General features: G+C 42.4%; 1 protein-coding gene across 1 annotated transcript; it reads right to left on the bottom strand.

Moving 5' to 3' along the window:
* Positions 1-673: 673 nt before the first annotated feature.
* LOC103650429 (E3 ubiquitin-protein ligase UPL1) lies at positions 674-18,112 on the bottom strand. The gene is made up of 17 exons (XM_008675998.4): positions 17,896-18,112; positions 17,607-17,745; positions 14,781-14,876; positions 14,495-14,698; positions 7,225-13,702; positions 5,977-7,046; positions 5,607-5,900; positions 5,310-5,517; positions 4,943-5,196; positions 4,598-4,866; positions 2,632-3,742; positions 2,402-2,548; positions 2,222-2,302; positions 1,788-2,013; positions 1,565-1,704; positions 1,297-1,403; positions 674-1,188 (listed from the first exon to the last, which is right to left on the bottom strand). Exons 2-17 carry the CDS (start codon positions 17,712-17,714, stop codon positions 1,086-1,088), a joined length of 10,896 nt encoding a protein of 3,631 aa, XP_008674220.1. The 5' UTR covers positions 17,715-17,745; positions 17,896-18,112; the 3' UTR covers positions 674-1,085.
* Positions 18,113-19,506: the final 1,394 nt, after the last annotated feature.

Genomic DNA, 19,506 nt, shown 5'->3' with positions numbered 1-19,506 from the left:
CAGCATAGGACTATGGGCCTCTAAACTATCCATGCCAACAATAGGTCGACAATGGTAGTACTTGAGAAAACTCCACCGGTACACCAACATGCATTGATAATTTGATGGAGGCATTGCAAGTGTGGCCAATTGGCTACCGCAACTTGTAATGGTTTGACAATAGAAGTGACCCTGGAAGGGTATTAGCTACAACAGTACTGATAAAAGAATGGGAACTACCCGAATCAAGAAGGGCAAGAATATCCACACCAGCAATGTGGCCTATAAATTACATAGTCCGAGGGGCATCTGAACAATAGCTACTTGAGATGATGTCAACACATTAAGCTCGGGATCATCTTTAGAAACAGCCGAGTAAGGATCAAATTTAAGTAATTGTACCGTTTGCCGGACTTCCTCCACCAAATGCAGTTGAACTGTGTGACGATGGCCAAGAGAATATTGTAAACCACATTTATAAAAAAAAAGCGTTAATTAGAAATATGCCACTTCAATTTTGAAAAGTTTAAAATTAGAGAGAAAGCAAACCATACAATATCACAGCATCACGACACAAAAAAGGCCGGAGCGGCCACACAATAACAACATTAATGACAAAGGTTTTATATATAACTGAAAGAACGAAGCGTAAGAGAGAGACGACGGAATAAGAGGCAGTAGGAGATGGACAGGATTGGGAGAGCGAAAGAGAGAATTTTCGCTCTAATAATATTAGAATAAATAGTCCTTCGGAATTTACAGTTGTTTTAACAGATTAGGGGAGGTATAACATTCCAGCGTAAGATGACCTGCATTTGACATAATGTTCGGTTACAACTTACACCAGTCTATGAACGAAAAGAAGGGGAAAAACTTCGGAGCAACGACCAATGTAAGGCAAAAACTACAAACAGACAAAGATTATAAACACAAAATAGTCGCTCTCTCTCTTAACAGTAGTACCTCTCCCACGGGCATTCGTCTATCCTGGACATGTTCTCTCCGGCCATCTCTCATCACACACGTGGAGTTCATAATGTGATCAGCCACACACGTGCTGCTCGCCTATTGCAGTTCTCAGGGCACGGACAAACGAGTATAACTGATTAGCCAAATCCGAAACCTTCATTTGCTTCGTGGATTGCCAATAGTAACCGCTCCTGGAGCTGCTCTTTGGATGTGTACTCAGGCAAGTCTAGTTGGTTAAAGCTGAAATTCAGCAAAGGTATCTGGTGTCAGTAAACTAGACAAATAATAATGGTGACTGCAAAATCTTTCACGGTAGTGAAAGGAAGCAAAATAAGCAGATTAGGTTACCAAGTATGAGCTGAAGGCAGATGGTTCGTGCTGCCGTAGGCCTTATGTATCTGAAACCTTTGTGGCCCAGAGATCCCTTGAAGTGCACTAAAACCTTCCAACGGTACCTACAGATAGATAAACTCAAATGTAAGCATAACACATGATGTGGCACCATAGATTCCAATATGGCAATTAACAAATTGTAAGCTTGCTAGAACTGGAGAGTGAGATGACAATCCAGAAATTGAATCAGTGCTGCAAGGAATCAGGGAACGAGCCACCATACCTTTGAAGTGCCAGTGACGAACTGGAGGAACCGGGCTTTGTCTTCCTTGCTGAACCCCTGAACGATTTCCCAGAACCACTGGATGACTGGAGAGGCTATGCTGTAGCCAGAATATTCTGTATTTGCTTTCAAATCGTCCACTAAAAGCAATAGGTAAAACAGGTCAATTAGATGGTAACATAACTAGACTAACAACCCTAAACCATATATTTGCAAAACTTACAGTCAATATCTGGAAGACCGCTAATCAGAAGTTCAAGCTCTTTGTCGTTGAAGATAGATATCAGCTCCCGTGGAATGAGTTCATTAAACCCTTCCAGGAAGGCATTAATTTGAGGCCTGATTGCAGTCGTCAGTCGATGCTCTGCTACCCGATCTACATATTGATGTTTATTCTCCTCAGTAACCCTGATGTTACGCCCTCCTGGAATCAACTCACAATCAGTGACCTGCAAAGATAACTTAGGATTTAGATCATAGAAAAGATTAAGGGCATGTTTGGTTCGTTGACTAACTTGCCACACTTTGCCTAACTTTTCTGCCTAAGGTTAGTTCTTCAATTCAAACGACTAACCTTAGGCAAAGTGTGACACATTTAGCCACGAACCAAACAAGCCCTAAGACCACAAATCGTTGTGACACAAGCACAGCAAATACCTCTGCCTTCTCGTACAATATCAGTTTCTCTTCGTCCGCATCCATGCTGAAGGTGAGATCCAAAACATCACTTATGTCATTCTACAAACAGAACATAGAGATGGTTACATCTGAATGATCAATTGTCAACAAAATTACAGGAACATGCCGCACAACTTATGTAGGTAGAGTAAAGCATACCTCGAGCATCCATTTCAAATTCTTGTAGTATGCAGGATCGATAGCTTCAATGTCATGGTATGTAACCCTGACACCAAGTATGTGTTTGTAGAAAGATCTAGTAAAATGAGCATCTAAAAGCTGACCATCGAAGAGAGCTTTGCCAACCTGGTGTAAGTAAACATCAGAAACTAGAATAATACTCATATTATGTAATATACAAGTACACAAATAGGAGCACCAGAACTCACCACTCGTCCAGCAAATTTAAAGTATGAGAGGTGCTCAGTTTGATATACAGAATTAGGATTCGGTTGAAACGTCAAATCATTCCCGACTGTTGTAAATAGAAGGGCACTCTTGTCAAAAATGACTCGTGAAAGCGATTGGTACCATTCCCTTGTCAGCCCACCAGCATCAATTCCTTCTTCTCCTTGAAAATGAACAGTGAGTCTACCCTTCAAGTCCTGAGGAGAGCGCATCCTAAGCTGATTGTAGGAGTCCTCAAGAATATATGAACGACGCACAGAAATTCTAACAGGATTATGATGATGATGATCATACTGATGCTTGATTTTAGACCGGAAATATGCACGTTTGTTGTCAAAATCAATCAGGCGAGGAATTTTTAACATCAGCGAGAATGACTTCTCCAGTAATCCAGGGTTTTGATGGATGAATGCATTCAGCAATCTTCTGTGCTTCTCTGAGAATTTCACAAAAGCATTTTGCTTCTCGTCAAGACTAGCTTGACAGGAATATGATCTCTGCCCACCACTAGATGTTGAAGCATCTTCCATATCAGAAGTCGAAGCCTCTTGTACAGCATCAGGTTGCCCAGGACGCAACTTCTCACATGTCACAAAAAATGACTCTATATATGGTAATATGTTTTGAGTTCCTGCAGGCAATGGAGGTGCTACTCCTGCTGTTAATGTAGCTGCACTTGCAGAAGCAGGAGTTAGATTTGATGCATACTCTGAAGAGCTTTCTATTTTGCTTATGCAGTTGCTCAATTCCAACCACAAAGCATCCAATGCTGTGTTAATTTCAGAAATCTGGGAAACTGCATCTGAATGGTCCTTCTCAGCAGGCTGTTCTGGATCCTTTCTATCTTGAAGAGTACTGACAAGAGAACTCAAAGCCTGCACAACTCTAAGAATCGCAGTTCCATTGGCTGATGTAGAACTAAGAAGAGCCTTTTCAGAATTCTCGTACAAACGAAGCTCCTTCATTGCACAAAATGTCAAGCTTTGCATTGATCGTGCAAGCTCATTTATGAAATGGCAACAGAAGAAAGGGGCCAGAGCCACAATCTTTTTCAACACTTCACCTACAAGGAGATAAGCGCTGTCCGACAATCTGAAAATGACAAAAGGGCCATCCACCATCACATTAGGTAAAAGAGAATACAAGGGAACAAAAAACTGATGTAAGATAATTCGATACAGTATAAAAAATGACAAAAGAACAGAGCATTGTCCTCATGTTTTTTCCCTTGAACCCCAAAGAAAGTAGAGTGGTTTTATAACAGCCAAAATGATCATGAAAGTAGAATGAACCATCAAAAAGGGGTACACCAGATGCAGATTATGAATTAGCAGGCAAGAAAATATTTAACTGTGTTAGAGATAGACACAGGTTTTTGGGGCAGATTTTACTTTTTCATTTGAGCCACACCACAAACCATGTCAGAATTGGGTACATATACAAGTAGCAAACATGGAAACCAAGAAACCTTCAGCATATGCTAAACTAGATGCTAATCTAAAAAAAACTCGGCCGATAGACCACCCACACGGCCACATATCCTCGACCGAGAAAGGTCACGAAAGCTTGACCGTCGTGCAGCATGAGGCTCCGCCCACTATAGGCCAGATCTTTACTCGTGCTTTGAGCCCTCCCAGACCCTACACGAGGATCCACCCCCCATAAGTCAGTCCATCTTGTGTGCACACAAACATGAGAACCAGCTAGTGACCTTTTTATTAACCTCAGCCTAAAATTCGCTTCCACTGTGATTCACAAACTCAGGACCTGAGGAGTGCTAATCAGACCACCTAACCAACTCAGCTAGAAGCCCTTTCGCAAAGTAGATGCTAATCTTGCTAAAGGAAGATAAGGTGCTTACATATGCACCAACTACTACTAAGATAAGCACGAGACTTAGTCTATCAAACTGTACAAAACACTGAAAAAAATCACCCATGCACATACCCATCATGCGCAAGCAATGAACATAGCAATCTAAGCTCTGATTGGGGAAGACTTCGCAGAACAGCTCGCAAGTTACTTTTATTGTCAACAGCAAGGGCTTTGCTACCATCCTCAGGATTCGACTTTGATCCATATGAATCAGAAATGCTGGTGTTATCTTTGACATCTTTCACTGCATTCTCAGATGGCTTCTCAGATGACGCTTCTAGCTTAGCTTGATTAATTTCATTCTCAGCGTTATGCATGACAACTTCAAGGAGGTTTAGTAACTGCACATGTTACAAAATGATAAGAAAACGCGAGCCAAAATGTTAAATGAAATACCCAAAAGAAAATATAGTTCACCTGTTCAAGATGAGCTACACTTCTCATATAAAGTGGCTGATTCAACAGAGTTAACAAAAGAACAACCGCAAAGGCTTTCCGTTCTTCACCATCTTCTAGAACAGCCTTGCCATGCCTATGATCATGTGCTTCAGAGCGACATCTTGATGGGCAAGGGAACTCAAGAAAGAGCAAGAGTTTAGCAACATTTGGATGGCTTCTTGCCAAGTTTGTCAGTGTTTCGAGCACACGACGTGAAACCAATGGAGGAACACCTACTTAAAGCAACAAAGAGAATCCACGCATTAATATACATTGCAAATCAGAAGACCAGAAAATTAGGCAGTGCAACCTGCTAAAAGGATTGAAGATGGAAAAACTTAATTACCATTTGAAGATTGAGGACGTGAATATGTGATATTTGCATGGCATCCATACAACCTAAATGGTGGCTCAGATGCATCTACTGATTTCTTTGAAAACCCCTGCAGATCAAGCATAAGCATGTCCACCAGAATTTGAACCAAGGCCTGTCTGTTATCCCGATGCGTGCAAAGGTTCACAAGAAGCCTCTGCAGCTGACCCTTGTATAGGGGCTGTAAATAATAATTTGAGAGGCAATTACATAAAGTATTACTGGCATTCCATACCAAAAGAGAGCGAACAGAAGAAACAGTATTATTACCTGAACAACTCGAAGTAACCGAATAAGAGCTTTAAGGCCATCTTCATCAACAAGAGGAGCACCTTCAATCTCAATTGGTTTGCTAGTTGATCTGGAGGGATCACCTGTGTTCCTATCAAGTCCTGCTGCCATTATGTCACGTCGGGAGGACTCACCTCTCCTGTTCCTGGAGTTCATACCAAAAAGAGAACTACTGTGATACCGATGAGCAAATCTCTCCCTTAACATGTTGGCCTCAGCAACTAGTGCAGGTGTGAGTGTAGCTAGGAGGGTGTCAGGAGATGTCAAAAGGACCTGCCATTAGAATAAAATTTGATAAACAGTTAGAGAAAAACATCTGAAATGGGACAGGAATTGAAAACTGCTATACCTCTTCCCGAATTTCTGAAGGGAATGTTGCAATAATTGAAACAGCATCCATTTCAACTGGTTGTCCTTCTAATTCTTGTGATTGTTGTTGTATCCTTTGACTACGTTGTTGAGCTAGCACCTCCTCTCTTATATCAAGGGGGAGTGCAGCAAGGAATTCAGGATCAATATCACCATCATTCTGAGGTTGGTCATTAGAAGTCTGAGTCACTTGATTTTGACGTGAAGAAAGAACTTCAGCTCGCAAGTCCTCAGGAAGAGCCTCCAAAAATGTAGGATCAATTGTGTCAGCACCAACCCCTCTAGGCTCCTGATTCCCCTCACTAGCATTATGATCAGGTTCTTGATCTGGATTTTGAGGAACCTCACTAACACTCTCCAGAGACATATCTCTACTGCTTACAGCCACAGCATTTCCAGATGGCCTGCGTGATCGAGCAGCAGCTTGAATATCACCCAAAGGTAATCGTTCTGAGGCCCCTGAAGTTCCATGCCGGTCACCATCATCATGCCCTTCAACACTTCCTATTTCAACCTCTAAACTTCTGAGGCTCTCCCCTAAAGTAGCACCACTGCCACTGCTTGCTTGGCTCACTGCTTCAACATCACGTGTTATAGTGTCGCTGCGTTCATACTGCATCTCCGTAGCATGCTCAATACTTGCATTGGACACAACTCTTTGAAGTGCATCACTATCAGGAGGTGCAGGGCCAGCACTTTCTGACAGATCTACAGGATTCGTTGTATTTTCACTGTTCTCATTTTGCTGAGCTGGCGATCCTTCCCTTGCCTCAGCAGCTGAGCCATGTTTGGGTTGGTCATTTTCTTGAGTACCACCAACAGTCTGGGCACCAGGTTGTTGAGTGGGCCGACTCAAATGAGAGATCAGCAATTCTTCAATGCCTTCAGGTACTGCAGGGGCAGCAGATCCATTGCGTTGTGGACCGTCATCTAGCCACATATTAAAGCGATGTCCATTACGCCCACTTCGCAAGCTGCGGAATATAGCATCCAAACGGGAGGAGCTACCTTCGTGATTTCGATCAGAGAAAGCCATCTCAACAAGATTCTCTGAAGAAATAATATAAATCAATCATGTATGCAAGGCATGGCATGATACTATCTACATACTACTACCAGTATCAGGCTAGGAGGATTAAGTAAATAACAATAGCAATAGCATGTTCTTCACAAATGAAAAACGCAATTTCATGGGATGGGGGTAGGCTGTAATGGAGGCGAGAGATACCTGGTTGTTCTTGATGTGAAAAATTCAATGTCGAGGAAGGCTCTTCAAGAAGTGGGTGATCAAGAACACCATGATCACTAGCCCTGCCAAGAAGATTGTATATGGAGGTACTTCGGCCTTGCCTTCTTGTACCAAAAATGTCCAGAGGCATCACACGCAGTGTATCCCCAGACAAATTGTTGCTACCACCAAATACTTCAATATGGTCAAACACATTAATGCCATTAATCCCCTCCTCCAGGCGAAGGATGACTCCCTCCTCATCCTCATCGTCATCATCTTCTAGTAGATCCTCGTCAAATTCTTCTTCATCCATTTCACGGTCTTCCTGGTCTGTGTCAGGATGAGACATCTGATGGGCATCATCTTCCTCCAAATTGTTATTCTCCTCATCTTCGTCTTCATCATCTTCATTAACCTCCTCATCATCCTCTGCAGACATATCTTCATCAGTGTTGTCATCATCATCATCATCATCAGCCATATCGTCTCTATTGCGTGAAATTTCAAATCTGATTTCCATTGTAGATTCATTACCAGTTCCATCGCCAGCCATCTCATGCATAAAATCATCTTCACCATCACGAGCAAAGCCACCATCCATATCACGATCATGATCCATCTCATCTGCCACTGAATCTGAACTTTGTGAAGTTTGGTCAGCATTAAATGTTTCCCTGTGATCAGTAATCATCTCTGTGGGCTGAGAAGTCATGTCAAGAGCCTGGAACCTATTAGGTGATGAATTCACATTGTTGCTGTCGGAAGCAATCTTTGATGAGTTCTCTCCTTTTGCATTATCTGCTGAATGAACATGTTCCTTACTGACGAGTTCCAGGGCCTTAACAATGGCAGTAACGATCTTTGCAGAATCAGGGTGATCCAAATCAAGATTTTGAAGCATTTTCAATAATGAAGGAGCAAGACCAACTTCAACAAATGTAACTGCAGATTCTGCTGACAATGAGGAGCCAGTTGGTGATCGGGCTGACAGAATATCATTCAGTAAATCAACATACACATTCATCCTTGCTACTGGGGCTTTGTAAGCTGCAGACGAGTCGGTGAAATCAAGAAGTATATTGCAGATTTCAGAAAAAACTTTTTTTCGGGCCTCTGCAGAACGAATAGATGAAGCCACCAAGAACTGATTAGCCCTTGTTGCCAATTTATACATCCAATCTCCATCACTTTTTCTCTCTTTCTTTTGCTTTGTGGCATGAGGAAGGAAATGCTGCAGGATATGGTTAAAGATTCCACCACTAATTAGACCAGAATTTGTTCGATTTGGACCGTGCATGTTGCTCAGATCAGCATCATGACGAAGAACAACTTGAATGGATGATGTGTAAGTTAACAACACATCTGTCATCAACTTAAGGAAAAATGAAGCTTTGGCAAGGGATGCAGTAGACTCTTGGATAGCATGCTTGCTCTCTTCAGGTGGGACAGACACAGCTTTCCCTTTCCCTTTTGCAGAACTGCAGTCAATGTCCATGTCAGAAGATAAGGCAGTACCAGAGACAACATCAGCTTGATCCTCTGGACGGGGTGGCGGAACAAAGGACATCACCAGATCTAAGAGATGCTCTATAACAGTGACAAAACTTTGGGGTGGCTTGCGGTGAGATTTCACGTTTCTTGAATTCAAATCAGACTGTTTCCCCTGAGCATTTGCAGGAGATCCTGCAGCTGTGTCCCCGGACACTACCTTAGCGACTGCACCTGTTGCTTTATCCTTATCAACTGATTTGTCCTTATCCTTCTCCTTGCTCCTTTCTTTCTCACGATCCTTTAACAGAACAACATACGGTCTATCTCCAACCATCTCAATCTGGCACACAGACTGGACAGCTTTCATAAATATCACTGGGTCCCTATATATGACAAATGCCAAATTCTGGACAAAATTGCGTGGGGTAACCCTGGGATTTGTATGTCGATTAGCAGCTGTGACAAGACTGTGACGTATCTCTAATTCCATTGCTTGCTGAAGGGTGTGAGGGTCCTCCAAAATATGACGAATTATTGTAGAAGCCACACTGTTGAACCCAGAAAACAAACTACTTGTTGGCAATGATAGCAATGCATTCAGACCACCAGACTCAAGGAAACAAATAGCAGCTGCATGAACTTTTGTCAGTGTTGCAGAGAGCTGAAGAATAGCATGCATGGAAGCCGAAGGCAACTGTTTTTCTATGCACTTGCAACAGATCTTCAAAAGTTGATACTGGTCCTCCATGTCTAGTAATCCAACACTTGACAAGGATTCTGAATCTTTTTTCTTGCTCTCATCAATCACAAGTGATGTTTTTATATTTGAATTATCCCTTTTCAGAACATCTAGCTCTGTAACATCTGGCAACTTTGGTTCCAACTGGAGCATCTGATCAACAGAAAGGAAACAGGAACTTACCCAATTAGGAACCTCAATCATGCCACTTTCCCTAAGTTCCAACTCCCAGCTGGAAAGCAGATCTAAAGCAACCTTCACAATTCCTGCCTTTGAGGCAACTTCACGAGCAGCAGTATCTCCATGGAGAATCAAAGCAAGAACATGTAAAAGAGCAGACAGTGCAGTATCATTTGAAGGCTCAGATGCCACCACACATTGTTTCAGATTTTCAATCAAATATGTAAGCACCTTTACTCGGTTTTGGCCATCCTTCTGTGAGCTGATAGTAACAAGCATATCCCTGACAGGGAAAGCTAATGCTTCCTTTGTCTGAAGTAGCTGAAAACATGAGTGTAACATTTCATCTATAGGAGGCAGCTGGACTGTTACTTCCTCCAGCTCAAGGTCATTGGACCTACCATTTCCCTCTTGTGCAGGTGTATCAGAATTCCCAAGAGACATTGCGAGCGCCCGAGCAAGTTCATCCTCTGGGTGTGAGAATAACCAATCAGTTGCTATTTCAACACTGTTGGTTCCAACTTGTCTTAATGCTTCTTCAGCTCTTGCACGAGAAAACCCCATCTCTACAATCAATGAAATTGCACTCTCATCAGGAGGTGGACCAGTTAAACGAGCACCATCATTGCCAACAGTGTTTTTCACTTCCACCCCAGAGCAAACATGCCTCATGATGGACATGACTGAACTAATCAACTCAATGTTGCATTCTGGAAACTCAGGATGAGCCCAGATGGGAAGAACTGTCTTCAACACCTTAGACTGAAGTAACTTCATGAACCTCTCAGCATCTTGAGGAAACCTTACAGATCCATTAAAAATAGGCTGCTCAAGTAATTGTCTAGTTGATGAAGAGAGAATAAAAGACGAGGTCACAAGATGATCCATAATTGCGCCATAGCTGATGAGGGGACCATAGATCCATGAAGAATTCATATCCTTTCCATCCTTTCCAGTTTTACTATCTGTCTCCATAGGTGAAGATGGTGGCCTGCTCATTGTGAAGAGCAACTCACTGGTGGCCTGAAATGTGGTCAGGATGGCCTGAATGACACCACAGCAATAGAATGAATTTACCATAATTGGATTACAGGATTCTGGCCGATCTAATAATATCCCATCAATAAATTCAGCTACCTTTCCAAGATATTGGCATTTTGTGGTAACAGTCATCTCCCTCTCAGAACTTACCGAATGTCCTTCAAAGTTGAGGTGTTCCAACATAATAGAAGCAATGTTGTTAGCAACAGATATAACGGATGGGGATAGGTTTACAGGACTGTTCTCCCGACGAGATGTAAGAAGCATTGCTTTACCAAGCTCCATAAAAAGATGGTTGATATGGTAGGAGAGAGATCTCATCATGTCAAAGCAGGAGGAATGCTCAGAATTTTTCTTTTCCTCTTCTGATCTTGTGCTGACATTTGCATCAGATGAACTGGAAGACTGGTCCTGGGAACTTGAGGGCAAACCCAGACTAGAATATCTATCAGAACCAACTCTCTGAGAGTCACTAGCTGCACTGCCAATGTCTCGATACATATTAATGAGGTCAGACACTTGAGACTCTATGTTCCACCCAGAACCCCTTCGCCTTAAAATTGGATCAAGATATTGCCTGAAAGAAGTGTATCTGCTATCACCAATGTCGCTGGCAGACAAGTCAGGCTGCTGGGCTTCAGATGTGGAAGAAGATAAACTAATTTCAGCGTCAATCTTGTTTTCTTCAAAAAGCGAAATTTTCCAAAGCACTTCCCGGTGGACTCGCCCAATATCTTCCAGGACCTCCCTGCTAGCATCGCCAAATTCTGAGAGCAAAGCATTCATCCAACGATTGTCTTTTGAGGCAGCTAAAAATAGCAGAAATTCAACAACAAACAAAGAAGGTATCGCTCCTTTTTCAATCTTGGTCATCTCAAATGAGTTAGAAACTTTATCAAGTTCCCCTAATGCACTCTTCAAATGCTCCCTTAAAGACGAGCAAAATGCACGTGCAAGTGGAGTAGAGTGATGCTGAGTAAATCCCTTGAACACCATTGTGCTATGCAAAGCAATAGGCATCCCTCCAGATGACAGTGTAATGCTAGGCCTCAACAAGAGTGTCAAAAGAGCATTTAGACCTCCCTTTTCGACAAATAACCGGCAGGTTTCAGAGTTTTCCATTGTCCGGTGAACCAATACCATCACATGGAAAATGCTCAAATGAGAAAACTGTTCATCATTACTGCCCTCCACACTGGAATCCATACCACCTACCAAATCACGACCTTCAACATCAGTTTCCATATCTGTTTTTTCTTCCAAGATGGCTGTTTCATTGTTTCTATCTTTCAGAGATGAACTTAGTTTATTGATTATTTCAATAATGATGTCAACACCAATACTTCTCAGGGATTGCACATGACGAAGAAGCTCTTCTGCTGCATTAGCTAGAAGAACAACGCCCTCATTCAGTGGTATCAAGTATTTCCTGCTAGTGAAGGTATATACAAGAAATCGTAGTGCTGAAGTTTCCCTGACAGCCTCAAGTCCTTGGTTATTGAGGCATATTGCACCCAGGCCATTAGGAACACAGATCAGGGCTTTACAAGATGGTATTACCCCAGCAGTCACTGATGAGAGAAAAGCATCTGGAAGACCAAGTTCTTTCAAAGCAGGAAAGCATGTAGGATCTTTATGGATTATTTCGCTCATAACTGTAACTGCTGAAAAATAAATGTCGCCCCCAAACTTTTCTACATTCTGAAATATAAGGGAAAGTGACACAGGCAATGAATTATCTTGGGAGCTTTGAGAACGAGCAGGAATCCCAGGGGAATAAGTAGAAGACCCCAAAGCCTTAAGCAAAGCTTTAATCAATCGCTTCTGGGAGTACAGGTGGTCCTCTTTTGATTTAACTGCATCAGTAACCATTGAATTATGACCATCAGCAGTACCAATAACACGCTGCACTTCTACATGTAACCTCCGAGACAAAAGGTCTACACCACCCAAGTCTTTGAACAGAGAAACAGCAGGGCTGCTGTACTCCATAAGCTTTTGAAGAGTCTTCACTGCCAAGCAGACAAGATGCATATGAGAAGAATCATTATCTCGCAGCAGGGGCAAGAGAGGAGGAACCATGCCTGAGCCTCTAACCGTAGTCCCTGAACTTGATGAGGACAATACATGGAGCAGAAAAAACTGAAGAAGAGCATCAACAATTAGAGGAGATGAGGCATCATTTGGGCTATTGAGTGAGAATATTGCTTTCTGCAAGACACTGAGCAACACCATACGATTTCCACCAGCAGAAATGATACTTGAGCCACTCAATATCCTAGCACGCTCATGAGATGATGCATATGCTGCCAGCTGTGCTCCCAGTGCTAGCATAGCAAGTGCACGAATGGGCCCAGGGACAGAATCTTCTGACCGAACAAGCCTGATTAACTCGTTTATGTATTCTGGTTCATTTGTAAAGAAATATGTGAGCTCATCGTGAGCATCACTTGATTGCACAAGTACAATGAACGAAAGAAGACTTATGCGGCTATAGATACTACAAGTCCGTGTGGAGTTGAAGGCGCGGGCATATCTTATCCTTGTAAGCAATGCAAACCTGTGCTCTGGAGGCACATTGAATTTGTCCACGCATTGCTTCAGTATGCTCAAGTCATCCTCTTTCTGAAGATGCATGTCTGGAATATGTATCACACACAAATTAGATGACTTGCCCTTGTCACTAGTTTGGTCAGGGTACTGTGCAGAACCCAAATTATACTCAAAATGAAGAGTTGAACCAAGACGATGCTGATATTTGCTCTCCAAGTCTACTGGGAACAAGGACAGGCCCCCCTGCTGGTTTCCTTCATTTGCCACAACACAAGAATATATGCCTAGGCCTTCCTCCTTGCTGCCCCATCCTTGGGCCAATGATAGAAGATGGGTGTTTATGGATCCGCAGCTAATTAGCTTTCCATTCATATGCAACTTTGAAGGATTTATTTTGACCAAGGCAACAAGAGTTTCCAATGCTGCTACAACTATCTCAGGGTCTGACGATGCCAGGAGAAGCTTAAGATGCTGACAAAGAAACAGCAAAGAATTAACACAAAGTGAACAAAAAAGCATGGATGGTTATAGGCAAAAACTGTTGTGCAATCAAGCTATCAAAAGTCATGAAAAAATCTTTAAAAAAATTATAAGTGTACTTCGTTATTTAGTCTATTAATATATCAAATTTCAATTTCTAATTCACCCTAAGTTAAGGTAGTGTTTGGTTGATGAGCCAAGTAGAACGGAGCCGTTCCATCCCTGATTCTAGGAACGGAGCCGCTCTGTTCTGTGTTTGGTAATCTGGAACGGAGCGGCTCTGTTTTTTGTTTGGTTGCAGAGTGAACGGAACAGAGCGTGACTGTGAGAGCGGGATGGTAACGGAGCGGCTCCGTTCGGTTGATTTTTTGGAGCAGAATGGTTCCGGATCTGAGGAGAATATTCCCTAATTAGAGCCATTCCGTTCTAGTTCCTTTGTAACCAAACAGCAACAAAACTAGGACAGAACGGCTCTGTTCTACTTGGCTCTTCAACCAAACACTACCTAAGAGATAAAAAATAGAAAATTCTATCCAATATGAAGGATTAAAAATGATAGAATTTTCTCTTTTTCTATATCCCTTAACATAGGATGAATTAGAACTTGAAATTTGATTTATTGGGAGAATGAATAATAAAGTACATCTATAAAAAAATTGAGAATTTTCATGACTTTTGGTAGTTTGATTGCACAAGAAGCTTGGTTACACAACAGTTCTTCCCATGGTTATAATACACATATTATAAAAACAGAAAGAGAAAACAACACAAACAAAAGCTCACCTCAAGACCAGTAAAAGAACTTCTATTCTGACAGTTCTCCAAAATAATCTGCATAACTATTAAAATTTTCAAGATGGCATTCTTTGGCATAGGTTCAGCCTCAGTCATATCATCAGATAAAAGAAGATCCTTCCGAGAAGAAATGTATGTCTTGAAATATGTGTCAAAATGAATAAATAAAGGCTTCCAGTGGTGGAAATTTCCCTGTTTCCAGGTACATAGAGTAAGCTACAGACACAAAGTAAAGTGAAAAACATAAGATGGGTTGTCCTTTCGAAAAGTTCACCTTATTGAACTCCCAACGGAAGCCTGATAGCGGTATGGCAATGTCATGTAGTGGAATATTGATTACTTGATCAATAAATGCTTTGACATTTGCGGGCTGCAATGCAAACACATGCAGGATAATTCATCAGCAAGAAGTTTTTCACAGGTGCACCAAGGATAACAAATCTGGAATCAGAAGAGGAAAGCTCTCGAAATAATTGATAAAAGTAGAATTTGTAGTAAAAAGCAAGTTCTGTCAACAACAGTTACAAATCAGGTTTAGTACCAACAATAACATGCTATTCATAGTCTCTGTCTTACAACTATGCAATAACATTGGTAGAGGTGGTAATGGATCACGATCCAAATGTTTCTTCACAATAAGTTAGGGCCCTTAATTAATTTTAGTTCAAAAATGAATAGGAATAGAGCCCGGTCCTAATCCGATTCGGTCCTTAAATTTTATAGTGTAAAATCTAGAGCCCATTACCACCCCTAAACATTGGTTATGTTTCAGAATAGGACAATAGGTATCCAAATCAAATGCATAAAACCACATTGGCCACAAATCACCTTGAAGGACAGGTGGCCAATAATTGATAATTGTCACCAGGAAACTGGAAGTAGATGTGATTGCAGTGTTAGCCTAAACGTTTAAACAGACTAAACGGTCACTTACTGTTTAGCTACTTATTCAGGCTAAATGACCACGTAAACAGACTTAACGGTGATTAAACGGACAAACGGCTCATTAAACGGACACATAAGTCGTCACTGTGTGGCGTTTACACGGCGTGTACATGGGCTAAACAGCCATGTACATGAACAGTGTGTGACAGTGTTATAGAGCCACCAAACTGGGAGTAAAATGTGTTTTACAATTGTTCCACAAATTTATCAGAACTGCTTGCATCAACCAAGTTCATAAAAAGCTCAGCCATAATATTGCACGGTATGGCATCTGCTATGACTAAAAATTATTGGGTTGGACCAATAATTGACTAAGACCAATGAAGAATGTTAAATGCCCAAAGAATAACAGACCCATAACCCACAGTGAGAAAGGAGTCTGAAACTCCTTAAAGCTAGAAAAGCAGCAACTGAAGAACATAGGCAGAAAGACAGCCAATTAAATCAGGAAGCTAAAACCTATGACAAACGGGAGCAGCAGGCGGCACAGTCAGTTGTGAGTTGTGCTTAGACTATCTCCAGCAGCTTACCCATCTGCATACCATATTCAAACTCCACTCTGTGAACAGGTAGTCTACAGTGCAAAACAGTGTTTTGGGTAAACTATGGGTAAACTGTTGGACACGGTCTTAGCGACCAAGCTGGGAGCTGCACGAACTGATAAGGTGGGAGGGGAGGTTAGGAATAAGGTTTGCTCTTCAGACTTGGGCCTGGGACTGTTTTCATGGCCTTTCTATATACCCCTTGCCCCTTGGCCCACTGGTCTCCTGTTCCTTCATTTATTGTAAATACACAGTATAAAACGCCTTCGAAACACCTAGGCGCACCTAGGCTCGCGTAAGCTCTAGGAGAGAGCCACCGCCTAGAGAGCGCCTAGCACCTTTTGTAACCTTGGGTGCCAGCGATGCTTGATAAACCATCTAATGATTGGATCTGTGCATTATTGGGTTTGTGGTTTGGAAATAAGTTTACGTACTGCTGTATTCATATGCATATATTTCTCCTCTCCATCCTACTGTGTGCTACTGATATAAGAGAGACAAAATAATTTCTTGCAGTATAAAATTGTAGATGGAAAACAGCAAAGCTATGTAGGATGCAGGCCAAGACTACTTTCATAGATGTTTGCCTAGAAGTAGTTGCCCATAATATTTGATTTGGGAGATGTCTGAACACAGTTGAGTTCTCCAACCTGGAGGCCAAATTCAATGCACGCATAAATAAGAACTATTGTCACCTGCATTTTAGAACTAGATGGAAGTCCTTGAGATACAACTATGGAACATGGAAGAGAATGAATTTGAATGTCTGTGGCCTCAAGAGATCCTACAAGTGGTAGCACTATTGTTGGTGATGATTACTGGGACGAGCAAGAAACAGTATGATCTATTCCAGTTCTAACATCTTGCATAAGAATATGAAGCTATTGACATGTGAATTTGTTATGTTTTTTAGGTCCTACCAATTGTTTTAAGTATTGACACACACAGCTTGAGAATGAAAGGAGCTACAATTGTTATTTGATGGCTTAATTCGAGTTTTAATCCCTTTAAATCTGATTTTTTTTTTTTCTTGTGAAGTTGCTGAGATTATATTCCGTGTAAAGAAATATCACGTGAGTGACAATTCCAAATTAATTCATGTCATGTTGTATTGGTATGCAAAATTGTACTATTTTCACTTTAAAGGAAAACATATAGTATTATTGGTTTGATTGATGTAGGCGCTTATTCATCAACCAAGCAAGTCATCATCAGCACTAGGGGTCATCACACTCATGACAAACAATTTCTTCAGGAGAATCAGTGTTGCCAAAAACTTAGATTCAAGATGATTCTCTAGCCAGCCAGAAAAGCTCTAAAGAAAAAAAATTGTTGTTCCAAACAGGGCTAAAGTAATAGAGATTCTACCATCGCCACCTAGCACCCCTTCAAACAGAACTAGCCATCAATCCTGAGAGATCACAATTCACAAGCAAGCCCACAACAGAGAAACTAAACCCTAACTGATATACCAATAGACGATAAGTTTTATCCAAAACCACGAAAGGCAAGTCGCATACGCACACGCCCGTTCACTATCAAAACCCTAGAACGAAGGCGGCAATCAAAGCAGCCCGGATGCGAGGGGGCGGGGAAGAGAACAGGGGACTCACCGGCTCAGACTCGACCTTGATCGCAGGTGAGACAGCGCGGCTTCCAGCAAGGATCTGCTGCAGGCGCAACGGGAAGCTGGCTCTATGTGCGGCCGCCGCCGCCGCCATCTCCGATCGGAACCCCTTACCTGCTCGTCACCTGCAGAAAAAAAAAACCACCAGAACCCATCAGTGTAAACAGGACAAGAATCACCGCTAAAAATCCCGCGAAAACCCTAGGACGCCAGGTCCAACCGCCGCCCACCAGGGTCGGGAAGCGCGGGCGGCGGGAGGCTGGGCGCGCGCGTACCTCTAGTGTTTTGGGCCGGCGGCGGGGCACACACATCGGTCGCGGAGGAGGCCGACGGGAGAGCAGAGAGGTGGGGATTCAGAGGCGGCTACGTGAAGGAGAGGGAGAGAGAGGGTTGTGATTGTTGTTTGGGGCCGGGTGGTGTCGCTTTTTTTTCTGGTGAAGTGAAAGGATGCGCACTTGGCGCGGTAGGTCACGGGCACAGCGCGTGAGGGACGACGAGGCTCTCGAATAAGATGGGAAATTAATATTAGAAATTGATTTTTAATATAAGCTGCATCTGAAGATCATCATAGAAGCTGGAATCTCAAGTCCTAGACAAGTTGTGCCCTTTATCACTTCTTTTTATCTAGTCATGTTCTGATTAATCATAATGATCTGCATAAATTAATTCTGATGGGACTCAATATGTTACCCTAGTTTGACTATCTTTATATCTTGTTTACCACAAAATTTGGGGTAGTACCTACTATTGCTTTTATGTGGTTTTGGGTATAAAGATACATATTATTCATGATTATATTTTTATTATCAGTTGTTATTTATTGTTCATGTTAAGATCATTATGTTAATTGGAACATGGAGAACCACCCGGGAAAACAATGCTACCACAAGGGTGGTATGAGACGCCCTTGGCTGACTAATTAGGAAAGCTAGTGGAGGACTACCTTACCCGAAAGGTGCAAGGGCAGTAGAGGAGTGGTCAGTGTAGGGAGGTCATTGGGTTGGTTTTGCTACGATGGCGGTCAGGCGAGGGGTCCCTGCATTGGAGCTTCCTATAAACTGTAGCGGGTTTTCTGAAGCTAGTGGAACTTTGTAAAGGTCTCGTAGTGTTACCCTGCCTCGCCTCCTCGGTAGAGGTGTATGGGATCGGCTGTCTCTTGGCAGATGGGTAACATGACTTGTGGGTAAAGATGTGCAACCTCTAAGAGTGTAAAACTGGTATACTAGTCGTGCTCATGGTCATGAGCAGCTCGGACACTGACATGATTAATTTATGGAACTAAATTCAATTTGTCATATGCATTGTATCGCAGATGTTGTTATTACTTTTGTTCTACTACTTAATTGGGTTGGTATTTACTTATTGAAAGGGAAATAGGGTTTAACCTTTTCCTATAAATAATTTTGGTGGTTGAATGCCCAACACAAATAATTGGACTAACTAGTTTACTCTAGATTATATATTCTATAGGTGCATAAAGGTTCAACAAAAACCAATAAAAAGATTAAAGAAAGGGTTCAAAAAGAAAGGAGCAAAGAAACCCAAGTGTGCCCTAGTCTGGCGCACCGGACTGTCCGGTGTGCCACCTGACAGTGTTCGGTGCACCAGGACCGTACAACTCTGAACTAGCCACCTTCGGGTTTCTCCAGCGCCACTCCGCTATGATTTACCGGACTGTCCGGTGTGCAACCGGACTGTCCGGTGTGCCACCGGACTGTCCGATGCACCAAGCAAAGCAACGGCTCTCCAGCACAACGGTCGACTGCATAGTGCCCTGACAGTGCTATAGTACGCGACAGAAGTCAGAACAGAAGTCAGAGGCGCACCGGGCAGTGAACAGTGCCTGTCCGGTGTCACTAGAAGACAAAGCTCCAACGGTCGTCTGC

The sequence above is a fragment of the Zea mays genome, chromosome 3 (assembly GCF_902167145.1).
Source record: "Zea mays cultivar B73 chromosome 3, Zm-B73-REFERENCE-NAM-5.0, whole genome shotgun sequence".
Classification (NCBI taxonomy): Eukaryota; Viridiplantae; Streptophyta; class Magnoliopsida; order Poales; family Poaceae; genus Zea; species Zea mays.
This window is presented reverse-complemented; position numbering and strand designations above follow the sequence as displayed.

Excerpts from the sequence above, each read along its gene's own strand:
- LOC103650429 (XM_008675998.4), bottom strand. The coding sequence starts at position 17,714 with ATGGCGGCGGCGGCGGCCGCACATAGAGCCAGCTTCCCGTTGCGCCTG. Across the intron at positions 2,014-2,221 it reads TATTGTACGAGAAGGCAGAG|GTCACTGATTGTGAGTTGAT; the intron begins GTATTTGCTGTG and ends TTATCTTTGCAG. Across the intron at positions 1,189-1,296 it reads CTGCCTTCAGCTCATACTTG|CTTTAACCAACTAGACTTGC; the intron begins GTAACCTAATCT and ends GCTGAATTTCAG.